At 42.4% G+C, this 19,498-nt stretch overlaps 1 protein-coding gene across 4 annotated transcripts in view; it reads left to right on the top strand.

Annotated features, from left to right (window-relative positions):
- The window catches only part of smap1 (small ArfGAP 1), a 186,022-nt gene that overhangs the window by 121,750 nt on the left and 44,774 nt on the right, over positions 1 to 19,498 (top strand). For all 4 annotated transcript variants that reach the window (XM_042333744.1, XM_042333743.1, XM_042333742.1 and 1 more), the window contains exon 7: positions 1,829 to 1,904. In XM_042333744.1, coding sequence (XP_042189678.1) covers positions 1,829 to 1,904 — 76 coding nt within the window. The remainder of the gene's footprint in view (positions 1 to 1,828; positions 1,905 to 19,498) is intronic.

The following is a 19,498-nucleotide window of genomic DNA, read 5'->3' as shown; positions in this document are numbered from 1 at the left end:
TTTGAGACATCTCATAGCGCTTCACAAAATATACTGTAAAGTGGATTGATTGACTGTTTATTTTGTTGGCAAAACACAACAGCCAATTGCGCTCGACAGTGTACCACAAACAGCTGTTGAGTGAGTGACCAATTTTATTTCTTGGATTGTTGGCCAGGACCTCGTGAGAGAGAAACTCTCTTATCTTTTTGAAAGGTGCCACAGGATCTTTAACATCCACCTAAACAGGCAGACGGGACCTCGGTTTAGCGTCTCTTCCGAAGGCGGATGGATATTGTAAAAGGTGTCATTCGCCAGGATCTTTTAAGCACAGGCAGTAAAGCTCCTTTTTTTTGCTAGGATTCTCTAATTGCAGGTCCGGGTTTCTGATGTGAAGGCCTGAGTTATCCATTGATCTTTATGAACCAAATGATGATATAGTCATGGACCTATAAAAAATGGATGTGATTAATGTACAAATGTGGGTGTAAATGAAGTCATTAGGAAAGTGAATGTCTTCCATGCCGTAAGGTAGTTTGTCATATTTCATAATGATAATAATCCTGGCATTTGACAGTTAGTATAGTGACTATCTGTAGGCAAATTTGGCAGCCAATTTGCACATAGCAATGTCTCACAAATAGTCAGGAGATGGATGACTAATTAATGTGGAGAACAGGACATTGGGAGAAACTCTTCTCTGATGAATAGTGTCAAGGGTTCTTCAACACCTGAGTGGACAGACGGGACCTCGATTTAATGTCTTACTCAAAAGATGGCATCTTCAACTGGGCAACACTCCTTTAACACTACACTTGATATCAGCCTAGATTGTGAGCTCAAAAACTCCCAGTTAGACATGAACCCACAAACTTCTGTCTTGGAGACAAATATGCTACTGATTTGGCAGTCATCGTGTTGGTGTTGATGCACCATGGTACCTAATGGTGGGATAATGAGGTTAGCCTCATGGCAAACACCTGATCTATCTTGAGACATTAAGGAGGTGCTGACGGTGTTGTATGTTTATCAATAATCTTTGACCACACAATATACAGTCAGTTCACTTTACAGTATATTCTGTGAAGCGCTTTGAGACATCTCAAAGCCGTGATAAGGCGCTATATCAAATGCAAGAATTATTATTATTGCATTTCAGGCAGTGTTGAGCAGAATTAAAATAGCATCTTGGATGGGACAGTCAACGGGGCTTGCAATTGCAAGTGTCGATACTCCCTTTTCTCGTCCCCCCTATTTGTACAGGACGAGTGCTGATATTATCTAAGTACATCTGCACTCTTACTTTATCTTTTAATTAGCTGTGGTGTCTCTTTTATAATGGGTATCCCAAACTATACTCAATGTTCCCAACTGAACGATTCCTTACAATTCTGCCTTTCACAGTTTTAAGCTGAATAATAAAAATCCTTATAAAGGTGTAAAGGTATAAAAGTGAAGGGTGCTTTCTAGCTCGATATGTGCTATGTGCTCACATTTTTTGTTTTGCGAAGGATAAATTTTATTTTGCCCACAAATGTGCATATTGTGAAAGAGATCACAAATTTTAAATCATGACAATAATAATAATAATAATCCTTGCATTTGATATAGCGCCTGATCGAGTCGTTGAGACGTCTCAAAGAGTTTCACAGAATGCACTGTAAAGTGGATTGACTGTATTTTGTGGGCGAAAGGCAGCAGGCAATTGCAAACAGCAGTGTCCCACAAACAGTCGTGGATTGAGTGATCAATTTTTTTATTTTGGGAGTGGGGGAATTATTGCCCCCAGATGTATGAATTGTATTCATCTTAAATTTACAGCTATATTAATTCATTTCTACTTTTAAAGACAAGGAAGAAGGAACACGCCGAGATCAAGGCCAGCCCTCAGAAAGTGGCACAATCCATCGATCTATTAGGATTGGGTGAGTAATGAATAATTAAATGGATTGTTATTTTATGGTTGCATGATGAACTCAATGGAGCCTTTATACCAGCATGAAAGCAATCAAATTGTTTCTGTAAGATCAACGGCTATTGTTAGCTGAACTTGAAACGGCACAGGTAAGTCTGCAGAGAAGCCAGGATTTGACAGATCACCCAATAAAAGCCCCACACCTGTCTCGCTCTGCATCTTAGGAATATAAGTAATGAGCTCCTCAGGGAAGGAGCAGCTATCAAAGTGATCTTTAAAGACACTGTGTATATAACATTTCAACATCTACATTACAAAAGCTTTTAAGAAGAATGAAATGATAGGGGTGGATTAAGGTACTGTGTGTGAAATGCATTTTTTATGTCCCCTGGTGAGCGTACTGCTTTCAGCAATTGTTTTCAATCCCGGTATCCATTTTCTGACTGATTATTACCATCTGAAATGAACATTTGTCCTACGTGGAACGCGACGTGGAAATGCACTTTGACAAGAAGGTGTCACTTTAAGATCGTTAGCAAAGTAGCAGATGGGGAGATCAGGGGGACTTTTTTTACACGGAGTATTTGAAATGTTGAATGCCTTGTCTGTCATGGTAGTTGGGGGAACTGGATAGATATTTAAAAAGGAATAATTTACAGGGTCGTAGGTAAAAGGCAGGTAAACGGAACAGAATGGATTGGATTGCTCTTTCAAACAGACAGTGCAGACACGACAAGTCAGATGGCGGCCTTCAGTGTTCATTTTTAAATAATAGTGCTTTCAAGAATAAAATGATTAGGGTCAATTAACGGTCTGGATGTGAAATGCATTATTTTATATCTCCCTGGTGAGTGGACTGCTTTCAGCAGTTGTTGACTGAAATGGGATCCATTTTCTGGATACTAGCTTAATCAACATATTCTCCGCTCACCGGGCTCCAGCCTGCTCCATGTCCCCTGCCTGCCTTACCATCACCGGTTGGGCCTTAAGCCTTTCTGCCCCACCTTTTAGAACTCCATCCCACAGTCCCTCCGCCTCGCCTCCTTGCTTTCCTTCTTCAAGACCTATCTCAAGATCCTCCTCTTCGAACTCACCTTCAATCACTCTCCTATCCCCACCCTCCCTCCCTTCCCTCCACCCCACCTGATCCCAACCTCCAGCTCGGGTCCAAGTTGTTGACTGTTCAGCGCCTTTATATAACGCCTTGAGATGACCTCCCAATGTGAAAGACGATATATCAATGTAATATTTTGTTGTAGTTGTTGCACTTTGCTGACCAGCGTTGCCTTTTGTTTTGTTCATGGCACGGTTTTGTAGCGCTACTTTAACTTGGCTTCCAAACATACACTTTTTAAGGGTACTCCATAATTTCACTTTAAGATGGGAATTGTGCAGTTAAAAGGCAGTAAACCTAGCATTTCGTACCTTAGATCTGCTATTCGGTCTGGTCTTGGTCGACCTCAGACGATTTTGGAAGCAAAAAGTTTGCTTGAAAACAGGAGGAGGTATTTCATTCGAGTGTTCTGCCCACTTATTTTTTCAACTATTTTTAAAAATAGAATTTCTGCTCTCCTGTTCATGATATGCACTGCACCCCCTAGCTTGACGCCTGTTATCTGTTATATTGCGCTTTCTCCTCCTCCCCCCCACCCCTTACCCCCTATCGACTTTATGCACCATATGCGAGGATGATGATACTCAACTTTGGTCATTTAAATTTGAAATGAAAAAACCTGTCCGCAAAATTTAGAAATGGCCTTTTTAACCCAAATCTTTGCCTCCCATGTGCCTGTTTTTACTATGCATCCCACAAGGTTACTACCTTCAGTTTGGTGCAAATCTGCATAAGTTCAGTTTCTGATAAATTACCCGTTGGACTCTGAAAGATTTGTCTGCTTCAGAGTTGGACTCTGAAAGATTTGTCTGCTATTTTGCTGTCATTCTATATCATGTCTGAAGTTTCCCACACAATGGTGATGTTTCTGGCAGTGTCTTGCAAACAGCTTTGGGAGAGCTTTATTTTCTGGTGATGCTCAGTGTACAGCGAGCTTAAAACAACCTGCAGTAAATAACCACGACAGAAGCATTGTGCGTCAGTTCCAATCAAACTTTAATCATCTCTGTGGCGTACTAGGTTGCACAGAGGTGGGATGGACAGTCATTAGACTCTGAGGATGAGGAAGGTATGAAATTGTCATTTTGCACTTCTATGGATTGTGTGTGTGTGTGGTTTTCAACCATACTGACTCAGCCACTCCCTTCACTCACCGGCCAGCTTCATGTCTTAATTTTGATTTCCGGGCAGAGTGAAAACTTCGGCAGGTTTCTTTACTCCACCTGCCTGTGTTCACCTATTCTCTAGAGTACAGAAGAATTAGGGGAGATCTTATTGAAACACATAAGATTCTTAAAGGGCTGATAAAGTAGACACTGAGGGACTGTTTCCCCTGGTAGGAGAATCTATAACCAGGGGTCACAGTCTGAAAATTAAGGGTCAGCCTTTTAGAACAGAGTTGAGGAAACATTTCTTCACTCAGAGGGTAGTGAATTTATGGAATTCACTACCCCAGAAGGCTGTCTATGCTCAGTCCTTGAACATCTTCAAGGCTGAGACTGATAGATTTTTTACAAAATAGAGGGATTAGGGGATATGGGGATAGGGCAGGTAATTAGAGTTATGTCAGAAGATCAGCCATGATCTTATCGAATGGCGGGGCAGGCTCGAGGGGCCGAATGGCCTACTCCTGCTCCTAATTCTTATGTTCTTGAATTCTCAATGATCCACGTCTTTCGGGGGTGGGGGCGGAATATTGGAATCGAGTCCAGGCTCTGTGGCGATCTCGGTAGTCCAGTTCCTGAGCCTGGCCAATCCGCAGTATTCCAGGGCCTGGCTCACCGGCAGGACTTTGAAGGGCAGATTAGTCACTGGGGGCAGTGAATCCTCCCACTCAGCTCCTGGTAACCCTGCAAACCAAAGTCCTAGCTGGACAAGCAGGAAGTCCCTCTGCTTTGTCCCCTTCCTTGCCTCCTTCAAGATGCGTTTCAAGACCTTCCTCTTTCACTGCGCCTTTGGTCATTTTCCTACCTCCACCACCCCTTTTGAATCCAACCCCCAGTTCAGGTGCAAACCCTCGACTGTCCAGCACCATGGGATATTCTCTCAACATGAAAGGCGTTATATAAATGCAAGTTATTGTTGTTGAATAACCGACTAAAGTGAACCTTAATAATAATTATAATCCTTGCATTTGATATATCGCCTTATCACGTGGTTGAGACGTCTCAAAACGCTTCACAGAATATAATGTAAAATGAATTGACTGCCTATTTTGTGGGCGAAATGCAATGATCCTGAAACACAGAAAGTTGTCTCTCTCTTACATTCCCCCACCCATAAAATATGCTGAAATAATGAATGGGCCTTTTTGAGGCATTTTCCCGACACACACAAGCTGCCGCTTTTCCTACAGGTTATTCATTGAGATGCTTCGAGATGTTTTGATGTGCTAAAGATGCTATGTCAAACCCAAATATTGGAATGCAAAATTCTGTTTTATTTGCTTGTAGAATAAACAAATTTGCCTGAGGCAGAGTCCATGTTTTATTAAAAAGGGAAATTGGATAGAATTGGACTATGTGGTTCAATTTGAGAGAAACAGCAGCCTGAGCTTGATGACCTTTTCTTCTGCTGTGATGGCTAAATATTGGATTTTATCCAGGATGTATGTTCCAGCTCCAAGATCCAGTGGTGAGTTGATGAAGTTCGTTGAGCTGACCTTACTCAAAAGGGGAGTTAAGCAAAGTTGTTCACTGTCAGGCCTTCTCCCATCTTATTCGGTGTCATTCCTGCTGCCTCTGATAGACTGGCTCCAGCATCCTGCTCGCCCCTCGTGCCCTCCTTTCCATCATCAGAGGCTGCACTTTCAGCCATTACGCCCTGAAACTTCATGGATCTGCCCTTGCCTGGTTCGATTCCTATCTCTCACCATCTCCACTTCGTTGCCTCTAACGGTTACTCCTCCAGGCCCCGCACTGTCACATCTGGCGTCCCCCAGGGCTCTGTCCTTGTCCCTCTCCTCTTTAATATCTACATGCTCCTCCTTGGTGACATCATCCGGAGACATGGGGTCGACTTCCACATGAATGCGGGTGACACCCAACTCTGTCTTTCTGCCTCCACCTCAACTCCAGGACCACTGCTGTCCTGACAAACTGCCTGTCGGAATCAAGTCCTGGATGAGGGCACATTTCCTACAGTTGAATGTGAATAGGACTGAGGCCCTCCTGATTGGCTCGCACCAGTGCCTCTGCACCTCAGGCTCTGGCAACATCAACCTCCATGGTTGCACACTTCAACTCACCAAGCCAGTCAGGAACCTCGGTGTCTTGTTCGACCCTCAACTGTCTATTCTTCCCCACATCCAAGCCATGACCCGCTCTGCCTTCCCTCACCTCCGTAATCGCCGGACTCTGCCACTATCTCACCCCTCAGGACTCTGAAACTCTTGTTCATGCCTTCATCACCTCCAGGCTCGACTATGCAAATGTCCTGCTTGTCAACCTTCCCAACTCCTCCCTCCACAGGCTGCAGATAATCCAGAACTCTGCAGCCCGTGTGCTCTCCCACACCAAACTCCGTGACCCCATCTCCTCCACTCTCACCCGACTCCACTGGCTCCCTGTCCTTCAGAGGATCCAGTTCAAGATCCTGGTCCTCACTTACAAAGCCCTCCATGATCTCGCCCGACCTACCTCTGCGACCTCCTAGCCCCCTACCAATCCGCCCGCTCCCTCCACTCAGCCGGCTCCGGCCTGCTCCACGTCCCCCGACCCACCCACCCCCAACATCTGGAATTCCATCCCCCAGTCACTCCACCTCACTCCCTCCTTAGCCTCCTTCAAGTCCCACCTCAAGACCCTCCTGTTCGATCATGCCATCAGCCACCCCCTTCCCCTCACCTCCCTTCTCCCGCCCCCCACCCCAGCTCAGGTCTGAAATGCTGCACTCTGTACAGCGCCTTGGGACGTCCTCCCGGCCTGAAAGGCACTATACAACTGTAATCTTGTTGTTGTTGAAACTCTGGAGCATTCTTCTTCTATCCCTCCATCTTCAGGTCGTGTCTGAAGACCTTCTTCTTCGATCGTGCTTACCGTCATCTCCTCCCGGCTTGGTGTTAGGCTCTGCTGGGGCGCTGCCCTACATGATGGGCGCTATATAAATCAGGCTGTTGTTGCAGTATTCATGAGGGACAGGTTTAGTTCATCTACTCCAGACATTTCTGATAGAATGACAGCACTTCTGTTTGCAGATGACATTTGCTGTTGATGGACCATCCCCCACCTCCCCCAGTGATCAATCACCATCTCGAACCAGCTCCAAGGAGATATGTTTGGCAACTGAATTCAGAATTGAATAAACCCTCTATGCTGTAGACTTGTCATCCAATTTCTGGGCCAGGTGAATCTGCAGAACTTCAGAGTACTCATGATGGACTAGCCAGTCTGCCTCATTAGTGGGATTTGGACGGTTAGTGAGACTGGTCACTCAAGTGGCAAGAACCACTGCCTCTCACTGACCACTCTGACCCCCAAGTCCTGTTAACCCTACAAACTAAAGCCGTAACAGGTAGGGTGGAACTCTGTTGGGTTTGGATGCTCCAGTTAGATATCACCTGTCAGACACCAGGCTAATACAACGAAAACATTTCTCTGCTGTAAACTTTGTTTGATCCTGTGAATAAATATGTTGCGTAGTTTCCTTATGTGGAATATTTGTACTGAAAATGTCTTTCAATTTTGTCATTGAAAGACATTTTTGAGTACAAAATGTGCAATTTCTACGATCAGTATGTCTTCATTGAAACAAATGTTAATTTGGCAAAATTGCTGGGCAGAATATTTGTTCTTCCAGGCATATAAATCTGATGTCGTTGCTTAAAGCAGTTCCTCATCAGTCAGGTTAGCAGTCGCCCCTCGCATCTTAGGATAATTAACACGGAGTCAGCATCTCAATGTAGTCAATGCTAATTACTGTACAAGGTAAATTGTACAGAGAGGTAATCAATCCAGCAGCTTTGTGAACAACCTTGGAATACATTAATTTTCCTACAAATTCGTTCCTTTGCAACTTTGTTTCGCCCACAAAATATAGGATTGATCCACTTTACAGTATATTCTGTGAAGCGCTTTGAGACGTCTCAACGACATGATAAGGCACTTTATCAAATGCAAGGATTATTATTATTATTTGCTGCTGTACATGTGATCTGGCTTTTTCTCACTATCCTCCAGGAGTCATGACTAAAGACATGTTGCCTTCGATCTTCCATCATTTGGCTTATTAGGAAATGGGAAATGTCAACTGAACTTTAACCAATGGGAATAAATGGGAATCAGTCCCCTCAAAAGCATGAGATATTGGGAGTTTTTTTAACGTATTAATTTATTGTGCTATGAGTGTCTCCTGTATTGTGAATATGGGGAGGGGCACTGGCTATTTTAGTAAGGTTTTTGATTAATAATGGGCTCTATAGTTTCTTTTCTTCCGGTGTCTTATTCTTATGATTTATCAGTCTTGCTTTTCCATTCTCACCTGAAATGTTCGAAGTGCCTAGGGAGTTAGTCCCCTGAATGCATTTCAAGATTGTCGCATTTCTGACATGTGCGAGTTGGAATTCTTTATTATTGATCTTTTAAGCTGTATTAACAATACTTGTGGAGTCCCATAGAGTTAGTTAGAGTACCCGTCTCAGAAGCGAGCGGACACAGGCTTGATTCCCGGGTGGGATGAAACCTTAGGCAAGTTTCCTTTCTCTACAAGTTTCTGTTTGCTAAGCAGGAAGTAGGAGCCCAGTTGTTCGTTGAATGGTGGATCACTTTCCAAGGTAATAATCTCTTCAAAAAACATAATTATTTGGTCACTCAATCCACGATGGTTTGTGCAGACACTACCGTGTGCAATTGGTTGCCACGTTTCGCCCAACAATATACAGTCAATTTACTTTGCAGTGTATTCTGTGAAGCATCCACAGCCTTTTGTGGGGAGAGGATTCCAGATTTCTTCTAAAATCTAACCACACAAACATCTATCCACCTCAGTCTTCAAAACTTGAAATGATTCATCCAGGATTAACAGTCTTTTTGAGGAGAGAGTTCCAGATTTCCACAAACTTTTGGGTGAAAAAGTGCTTCCTGATTTCACTCCTGAATGGCCTAGTTTCAATTTTAAGATGATTTCCCCTTTGTTCTGGATTCCCCCACCAGAGGATATAGTTTCTCTGTATGTACCCTATTGAATCTTTTTAGCATTTTAAACACCTCAATCAGATTACCCCTCAACCTCCTAAACTCAAGGGAATGCAAGCCAAGTTGATGCAACCTATAGTGCATGATACAAAGCACTACAATTCTATCAGAAATGCCTTGGACAGATAAACCAAATCCATAACACTCATTGCTATCCAATACATCGTTGATAAATACATTGAATAAGATGGATGACAGTGGACAGCCTTAACTTACTCTGAGAGGGATAGGCCTGGGACGTCCTCCTGACGTGAAAGGCGCTTTATAAATGGAATCTTGTTGTTGTTGTTGTTGTTGAGTCTTCTGTCACCTGTTCGCGGATTCGGGAGCTGGAATACACATCGTAAATAAAATACAATATTTGGTCATATCCTCCCACAGCTTCCATCTCAATGAAGATTTCACGAAGCACTAGGTTAAAAGCTTTACAGACATTGATGAACGCAACGTAGGTGGTTTTCCCCAGTGCCAGCCCTATTTATACCATCCTTCCATTCATTACACTCGTGTTCTGTTGCTGCAGTTTTTTGGTAACGAGTTGGTGCTGCATACTTTTATCATTTCAATGGAGTTTGCATCCTATAAATACAGATTCATCAAACATAATAATAATAATAATCCTTGCATTTGATCTCAAAGCGCGTAACAGAATATACTTTAAAATGGATGATTGACTGTGTTTTGTGGGCGAAATACGGCAGCCAATTGTGCACAGCAGTGTCCCACAAACAGTCGTAGATTGAGTGATCAATTTTTAATATATATATACTGTATATTTTTGGGGACTGATTATTACCTCCAGAAAGTAATCCAATAGACTAATAATCAGGTTCCTACTTCTGCTAGATAAACAGAGACGTGTGGAGTAAGGAAACTTGCCTAAGTTTTGGCCCGGCCCCGGACTCGAACCCGGGTCCTCTCCCTTCCGAGGCGAGCGCACCTCTATCCACTGCACTACAGGACTCCACTGATTGAGATCTGAGACAGAATGATCCCAGATTACCTGCTGCTGGGCTCAATAATAAGGAGGCCGCAAGGAGGGAGATGTGCAGCACTGAAACTGCTGTTTGTACCTTTCTCACTTTCTACCCCTTGATCTCGGAAATGTGGCTTGTAATGAAGGCAGCAGAGATGCTGATGGAAGCACCTGCAGCTCATCACAGCGAGTGGTCCGCAAACAATGAAGAATGTAAATATTTTCAGTGCAGTTCATGCGTGAGTATGTGAGGCAGCTTGTAATGCCTTGTCTATACAGCTCGAAGCAAAGTAACTTCACTTCCAGCAGTGAAGTGATTAGGAACAGGGAGCCTGATTTATACATCCCATCCCGTTGCTTATGGAATTGGCCAGGGGCTGAGAGTTCTGAGCAGCGACTGGGCCGTTGTTGATGTTTTTTTTAAATGTTTAAGAGCGAGTCACGCAATATTAAAAAGAAATAGACCTTGAAAGGATCTCTGGATTGTCTCTGAACAGGATTGCGAATGGATTCACATTGCCTGGGTTTATATTGCTGTGCTGAGGTGTCTATCTTTTTCAAGGTGCTCTCTGCAGCTGGACTTCACAATTGATTGGGTCAGGCTTCTCTAAGTTTTGACAGTGATCCCTCATATACTGGAATTCCAGCAGGTGGGAAATTTGGGTCACCACAATCCTCTAGGCTGTACTGCCTAATACAAAGAAACATCTTGTTTTAAAATAGCTGCTAGATTGGGAGGAAGGGAGAGAAGGAGAGGAGAGAAGAAAAAGGTTGGAAACTAAATTAGGATTTCCAGTCATCAGGATTTAAAGATCAGAACTGTAAAAGCCAAATGGAGAGAAGGGAAATGAAGGAGAGGATAAATATGCATCAGGAAAGAACAGAATAATGTTTATTATGACCTTGATGTTGGATATAGGAACATAGGAAATGCTAGACAAAAAAAGTCTAAGGTCCATCCTGTTCACCTTCCACTATCCGGGCAGTTTGTATGTACATGTCATGTCCTGAACTACTCATATACTGTATCCCAAAACATTATTTCCTAAAAGAAATCAATCTAAATTGCATTTGAGAGAATTGACACTTCCACAGTCTCTGCCTGGGGAGCCTGTTCCATAGATTTATAGACATACACATGAGATGGTTTGGTTGGAAAGCTGAGTAGAGACCTGGGAGTGAGGGACAATATTATAATAATGTAATCCATGCATTTGATATAGTGCTTTTCACGTCTTCTAGACGTCTCAAAGCTCTTCACAGAATAGACTGTAAAGTGAATTGATTGTATATTTGTGGGCAAAATGAGGCAGCCAATTTGCGCACAGCAGTGTCGCACAAACAGTTGTGGATTGAGTGACCAAATTATTATTGGTTTTTTTACTTGAGGGATTATTATCATAGTTTACAATCTTGGATGAGAACATCTTAGCAGCTTCGTTCTTTTCACAATTTTATTTTGTGATCCCCTTCCTGTTTTGGTCAGCCAGGTGTCTTGACACATGCGGAAACCCATCACCATGTTTAAGAGTATTCAACTGAGAATTTCGTGCATCCCACCTACACATGGAAATCCCAGAGATAGATCGTTGGGATGGAATGCGTTCTCTCTCCCTGGAGGGACACATCCTGTTTACCTAATTCCAGAATGTATTAGGCACAGGTTGGCAAGAACTAAAACAGGGGCATCCCAGACTGTGTGTTGGGGTAACTGTCTAACTAGCTATAACCGCATCGCTTTCCATTGATGATGATGATAATAATAATAATAATCCTTGCATTTGATATAGCGTCTTTTAGCGCCTTAAACTGATATCACACTGTCTGGTAAGCTCTCCTGCTGTTTGTCCAGCTAGGACCACCATTCCTGTTAGGGTTACTCCTTCCTAAATTGAGGGTATACAAGAACATAAATGAATGCTAATGATGATCGTTTCGTTTAATTATAGCACCATCCACGTCTGGAGGACACCTCAAAGTGCTTCATGGGATTTTTGTAGAGTGTAGTAACTATGTATCTTACAGGTGAATGTGGTAGCCAGTTTGCCCATAACAATGTCCCACAAACGGCCATGAAATTGAGACCAGTTTTATCTGGAGGATTATTAGCCAGGACACCAGGAGTAATTTGCTTCACTTTTTGAATAGTGCCATGGGATTACCAGGGGGGGACATGGCCATAGATACTGTAGAGAGGTGCAATGAAATTCACTAGGATGTCACCAAAGATGAGGGTTTTCAGTTATGAAGATACGCTCCTAGATGCCATTCTGTGTAGTGGGCACTATATGCTTATGCAAGTTGTTGTTCTGAAAAGGCCTTCAGGAATATAAAGGGTTACGATAGCTAAATAGGAACATGTGATTTCCACTGGTCAGTGATTCAATAGCGAGACACAAATTTAAGATGATCACAAAAAGAAATAAAGGGCAGCTTAGAAGAAGAAAAATTCTTTCAACAAGTGATGGTCAGAATGTGGATTTCCCTGCTGCAAAATACAGTGGAAGCAGAATCCATAGATAAAAAATAATAATAATTATAATCCTTGCATTTGATGTAGCGCCTTATCACGTTATTGAGATGTCTCAAATCGCTTCACAGAATATACTGTAAAGTGTGGTGACTGTGTATTTTGTGGGCGAAATGTGGCACCCAATTGGCGCAGAGCAATGTCCTACAAAGAGTCATGGATTGAGTGATTGCATTTTTTTGGGGGGTGGAGGGATTATTAGCCCCGGAAAGTGATCCACCATTCAACTAATAACCAGGTTCCTACTTACTGCTGTGTAAACAGAGGCATGTGGCGTAAGGAAACTTGCCTAAGATTTCGCCCCATCCGGGAATCGAACCCAGATCCTCTCGCTTGCGAGGCGAATTCTCTATAACCACTACCCTACAGGACTCCACAAATTAGATCAGATTGAGATTCATGGGGGGAAGGAAGGAGAGAACACCATTTCTGACGGCTTGCAGTGCAGATTCTGTTGGGTTGAATGGCCTGTTTCTGAACTCTGACAAGATGTTGTGATACCGAAATGTTTAATTGTGCTGTGACTGTTGTCTTTAAGGGCAAAAAAAATCATAGTTAAGATTTGTCAAAGATATTTTTTCCCTTGCTCTCTGTGCATGAGATGCTGATCCCTTACAGAAGGTCCACTACTCGACAGCCCAAACCATTGCTCACTCAGCTGCAAAGAGTGTCTGGTCCATTACCCTCCAGTATACAGCAATCGCAATAAACAAAGCAGTCCAACCATATGCTCTGCCACCACCATCTGTTTGAAGACTTGAGTTTACATCGAGCTCATGCACTTTAAGGTAACAAAAATGTGAACTAAATGGATCTCAGTGTGACACCAAAACAGGGATTTTAAAATGTAGCCCAATTCAATAATGCACGTGTGCAGAAGGGTGGTGGATTGCAGTCCAAATGGAGCTATTATATATTTTCCTCTTGTTTATTTTTTAAGAATGAAATATATCAAAGTAGGTCACTTTTTTTTCTGGATGAAAGCAAGGGTGTCGCTTGAAGCAAGTGAGGGTTGTCAGATCCCGGTTGTAATACGAGGCAAGTGAAGTGTTCCAATGAAGAATGCACATGTTGGCAATGCAGCATTTCATAACAAATGTTCTTTCTGGGAAACCTGGATGCATAGTCGACCCACAAAGGGCGTCGCAATGTGCCTGATGTTGGTGTGGTTTATAACATGTGTTATGGTAAACAACAAAACTTAAATTTGTGTAGTGCCTTTCACGTCGGGAGGACGTCCCAAAGGTTCGCCCGAAGGTGCGGTCGAAGAGGAGGGGTCTTGAGACAGGCCTTGAAGGAGGCAAGGGAGTTGGCAAGATGAAGCGTCTGTGGAATGAGTTCCAAAGGTTGGGGGCAGTAAATCTTGCGTTAAGCTGTATCGTTCAGGAACATTTAATAACAATTAAATGTTGACGTTTAACATCATAACATTTACTATGATTAAGCGAAGTATGAGTTACAGGCAAACTTACGTAAGTCGTATAAAATCCATTTTGATCAATAATAATAATAATCCTTGCATTTGATATGGAGCCTTATCACGTGTTCGAGATGACTCAAAGCCCTTCACAGAATATACTGTAAAGTGAATTGACTGTATGTTTCGCGGGCGAAACCCAGCAGCCAATTGCGCACAGCAGCGTCCCACAAATAGGCGTGAATCTACTCTGTGCATGTGTAATTGAATGCAGCTGGTAAATGTGCGTGTGGCGATGGTTCAGGACTTCATTTCCCGTGTTTGTTTCAAAAGGAACACTGCGAGTGTATACTTTAATGCAGCCGCTAAGTGCCCATGCATCGACTGGTCAGAACTTCATTTGCCGCGTTTCCATGCAACCAGTAAGTTCGTAGCAGCATTATCAATTAGGAGATCATATAAAATCTGACTAGTGTAAAGAAATCTAAGTGTTTTTTATTAGGAAACTGAATGGGCCTGGGGTGAATGACCTAGGAAATTATATGATTTATGAAGATAAGACTTATTTTTACTGCAATCCAAAGGAGTGAAGGGAGAGTTATTGCTTGAGGTGTCTGTTTTGGAGTATAGGAAAGCAGGAGGAGGCCATTCAGCCCAACAGTCACTATACTTTACAATAAATCATGTGAAGCGCTTTAAGACATCCCCCTGACGTGAAAGATGCTATAGCAATTATAATAATAGTAATAATCCTTGCATTTAATAAATGGCGCCTTATGTCATTCAGATGTCTCAAAGCGCTTCGCAGAATATACTGTAAAGTAAATTGACGGTATATTTATGGGCGAAATGTGGGAGCCAATTGCGCACAACAGTGTCCCACAAACAGTCGTGGATTGAGTGACCAAATTGTATTTTTAAGGATTACTATCCCCATAAAAGTGATCCGCCAATCGGCTAACAACCGGGTTCCTAGGTAAACAGAGGCATGTGGAGTAAGGAAACTTGTCCAACGTTTTGCTCTGCCGGGAATAGAACCTCGGTCTTCGCTTGCAAGGCGAGTGCTCTAACCACTGAGCTACAAGATTTCGTGAATTGAATTGACTGTATATTTTGTGGGGAAAGGGCTATAATTTGTGACTTCAGGTTACTTTCTGGGATACCCTGAAATGAAAGGTTTGCCTTTGAAATGCGTGGCAGGAAATTTTTTTGAATATCATTTTTTTCTTTTTGTCATACTTGGCACTGGTTGAAAATGGAGTCACAATTCATCAATATTTTGATAGATTCCAGTCTGATTGATTGCACTTTGGGGGGGATTTGTGTTGAAATCTTATCACCTTGAGGAAAAATGTTTTTTTTCCCTGTCCTGAAATCAGTGTTTGAAAAGCCTGCATTCTGGCTAACTTTCCCTTGTTGTCAGTTATAAATAACCTCTCTTTTCTCAGGTGAGCAGGAAGATTGTGGCATGAAACTTGAGTGCTACTTTATTTTATATTAACGGTACTCGCTTCAAAGCCTCGAGAGGCACAAGCAAGGCTAACGAATGGGTTTTAAGCACACGAGTAAAGTCCCGAGCAGTCTGCCTGCACACAGGGAGATGGAGGGATCATCATCCCGCGCACGGCAAGGCTGAAATTGAACAATGTTATTATGCTTATATTTCGCTTATTTGGCGCTTGGGAACGCGAGAGGGGGGGAGGGAGAGAGAGAGAGAAAGTTTGGTCCCAGACAGGTGATAAATGGAGATGAAAGAGGCCAAGGAAATGACCATGTTGCCTTCATTCCATCACCTCATCGGCACCATGGCAACAGAGCCTGCTGCTCACAAGTTATCACTGAATCTTTAATGGAGGTGCTCCCACTGCGTTCCACAGGGCCTATGGATGAATCTCTTTTCCCTCCGGCTAATAAGTTTTTATAATGGTCACTTTTTATTTTGGTCGCCCGGGCGCCTGATGCATGCAGAAACCCATCACCAGGCTTAAGAGCCTCCAAATCAAACTGCTGAGCATTTCATATATCTATACGTTGTTTATCCTTTATGGAGTATGCATTTTTTTTCTCTCTTTCTCTCTCTCTCTTCCCTCCCAAGGGATGCACACTGCTTGCCTAATGCTAGATAGTTTAGACACAGGTTGACAAGAACCTAGATTTGAGAGGAACCCAGATTGCTGGAGTTTAACCGTTACATTGTGAACACGGCAAGCTTCCAGTTGCATGAAAACAGGTCCCTGAAGAGAGGAATGGTGATCCTTGCATTTAAATAATACATCTGCGGCTACATACTAGTGTGTGTGTAGGGGGGGAGAGGAATAAGCTTGACTTGCAAGACCCAGCCTGTTTTATGACCTATTTGACTTATTTTCCATCTTTGCATTGGGCAAATGTAGTTTAATAATAATAATAATCCTTGCATTTGGTATAGCGCCTTATCACAGCGCTTCACAGAATTTATTGTAAAGTGAATTAACTATATATTTTGTGGACACTTAGCATAGGTTTAAATACCTTTGGGAACAAAATTATTTGAATTTTGAATTTGGTTAAATTGCAATCTGTTTTAATCCTTTCATGTCTTGATGCGTGAAATATTGTTCATTGTAAGATGGGTGATTGTTGACACAGGATGTGCATCAACCATGTGCCACTGAAGCTCTTGTTTTCCCACATTCAAGTGACTGAACAGATGAAAAGAAAGGTCGCAAACATGGATTTTTTATTTAATGTGGGTAAATATTCCAGAGCTCTATCTAAACTGTAATAATAACAATCCTTATTATTATCTAAACTACTTTCTTCGTCAAACACTAATAATAAACCTTGCATTTGATGTAGCGCCTTATCACATAGATGAGATGTCTCAAAGAACTTCACAGAATATATTGTAAAGTGAATTGACTGTGTATTCTGTGGGCAAAACGCAGCAGCGAATTGTGCACAGTAGCGTCATACAAACAGCCGTGGATTGAGTTACCATATTATTATTTTTATTTGAAGGGATTACGTTATTAACCCCGGAAAGAAATCCGCCAATCGACTAACAACCGGTTTCCTACTTACTGCTCAGTAAACATAGGCGTGTGAAGTAAGGAACCTTGCCTAAGGTTTCGCCCTGCCTGGGAATCGAACCCAGGTCATCTCGCTTGAGAGGCGAGTGCTCTAACCAATACGCTACAAGACTCCACAAATGAGCTTTGGTCCCAATGCATTAAGGCATTAACCCACAACCTTCTGCCCTGGAGGTGAGAATGCTACCAACTAATCCAGAATGATTAATCAAATGCAAGGATTATTAATGACACCCAATTAGCATTGCCAACGCCAGAGATAAGTAATAGACTCATTAAAGGGAAACTAGATCCAAACAACGCATGTTTAAAATTAAAAGCATATTCTTCAACATCTAGAACTCACCATTAATATTTTTTCGTATTTTGCACTTCAAAGAGAATGCTTTTCTCAAATCTGGAAACATGTAACTGATTCTTGAGAGCATGTTAATGGCCTTTGGTTACCAGATATTGATGTCAAGAGGCTGCACGCTGCTAAAATATATGGGACGCTTGAAATGTCAGCCCGGGAGGACTTTGGTATTTGGAGACTTTGAGGTTGTGAACCTGTGCTTAGCGGAAAGTCTAGTTTCAAAAAACAATAATAATCATCCTTGCAATTGATATAGTACCTTATCACATGTTGTGATATCTCAAAGCAGTTCCTACAGAATATACTGTAAAGTTAATTGACTGTATATTTTGTGGGCGAAATTGCACCAACTTCCTTTGTATTGGCCTTTTGACATAATTTGGTGATGTAACCTATTTATGATTTCGTGTCAGAAATTTAGTTTGGGAGCGTTCTATTTATTAAATGTCTTTGGACCCTGGAGTTTTCCTCTTGTACACCAGCAATCTATCAAACCCTGATTCAATTCCCACCTCCCAAGAAAATGAGGAATGCGCAATGAAAAGCACGGAAGAAGAAATAAATCTGACCTTTTCAAAGGTTCTGATGAAGGTCTGAGATAACTGGTTTAAGCAGCTTGAGGTAGTTGTGCTTCAAAAATGAAGACTCGACTTTGAAGTTCCATATAGCCATATAATTCCCCACCATCAACAATAGTGTATTTAACTCCTTCCTATGCACTGTATCCATTCTGTACGTTCTCTGAAATGTTCTTTATATCAGCAAAATAGTTTCTCTGGGACCTCCAGCTGCGTGCCCTTTTCCTTCAAAATAAATCCTGAGAGGTAGCAATTTATAAAGGATATTATCGGCTGCTCCTTTCAGTCGCCAAAAGTGTGTTTCAAGTAATTTCCTGTAAATTCTGCCATCTTCATTCTGAATTTCTGTACTGAAGCAATTCACCAGGGAATGCTCAAACCTGCAGCTTGTTCATATAACTCGAGTACTTTAAGTGAAGACTAAGGTTAAACTTATTCCCTCTCCTACAGTATAACTAAAGTAAGGCAGTCCAGCCTCTAGCCCTAAATGACCCTTGCGCAAGCTTTCACTGCACAACCTTCTTAAGCACTTTTTGATTATAATTTTTATCAACAACTGGCACTGATATAGTATCCTTCAAGCTGGATCAAATAATAATAATAATCCTTGCATTTGTTATAGCGCCTTATATGTCGTTGAGACGTCTCAAAGCTCTTCACAGAATATACCGTAAAGTGAATTGACTGTCTATTTTGTGTGCACAGCAGTGTCTCACAAACAGTCGTGGATTGAAGTGACCACATTATCATTTTTTTTGTTCTTGTTGAAGAAGTTATTACCCCCAGAAAGCGATCCACCAATTAACTAACAACCGGGTTCCTACTTACTGCTAGATAAACAGAGGCGTGTGGAGAAGGGAAACTTGCCTAATATTAGCTGAACACCTGTAGGCTCCCAGGCTTCTTGCCAACGCTGCACTGACTAGCCAAGTGCTATTGTGGGATCGCCCCTGCTGGAAATCCAACCCAGGCCCTCTCGCTTGCAAGGTGAGTGCTTGAACCACTAAGCACTCGTGACATGGTACCTGAAAGTATGATCCTGGTCCAGGCAGTTCTGGGCTGTAGGTTAAATCATTCCTCTCCCCAGAGTTCCAGATTTGAGCTACATCTCTATGGGAGGTGCTGCGTCCCCACAATAGCGCTTGGCTGGTCAGTGCAGCATTGGCAAGAGGCCTGGGAGCCCACAGGTATACAGCTAATATGCCTCATGTCAACCCTAGTTCAGCGTAGGATAGTCTAGCCATTAAAGCCTTAAAGTGGGGTTTAAAGATGGAGGTGTATCTGCACAAATGCTATGTTCCAAATAGTCTGTTTCTATGCTGCAAACCGTCGACTGTCCAGCACCTTAGGACGTCCTCCCAATGTGAAAGGC

This window comes from Callorhinchus milii, unplaced genomic scaffold (assembly GCF_018977255.1).
Source record: "Callorhinchus milii isolate IMCB2004 unplaced genomic scaffold, IMCB_Cmil_1.0 Scaffold3, whole genome shotgun sequence".
In the NCBI taxonomy this organism is placed as follows: domain Eukaryota; kingdom Metazoa; phylum Chordata; class Chondrichthyes; order Chimaeriformes; family Callorhinchidae; genus Callorhinchus; species Callorhinchus milii.
Note: the sequence above shows the minus strand (reverse complement) of the source record. Positions and strands in the feature narration are given on the sequence as shown.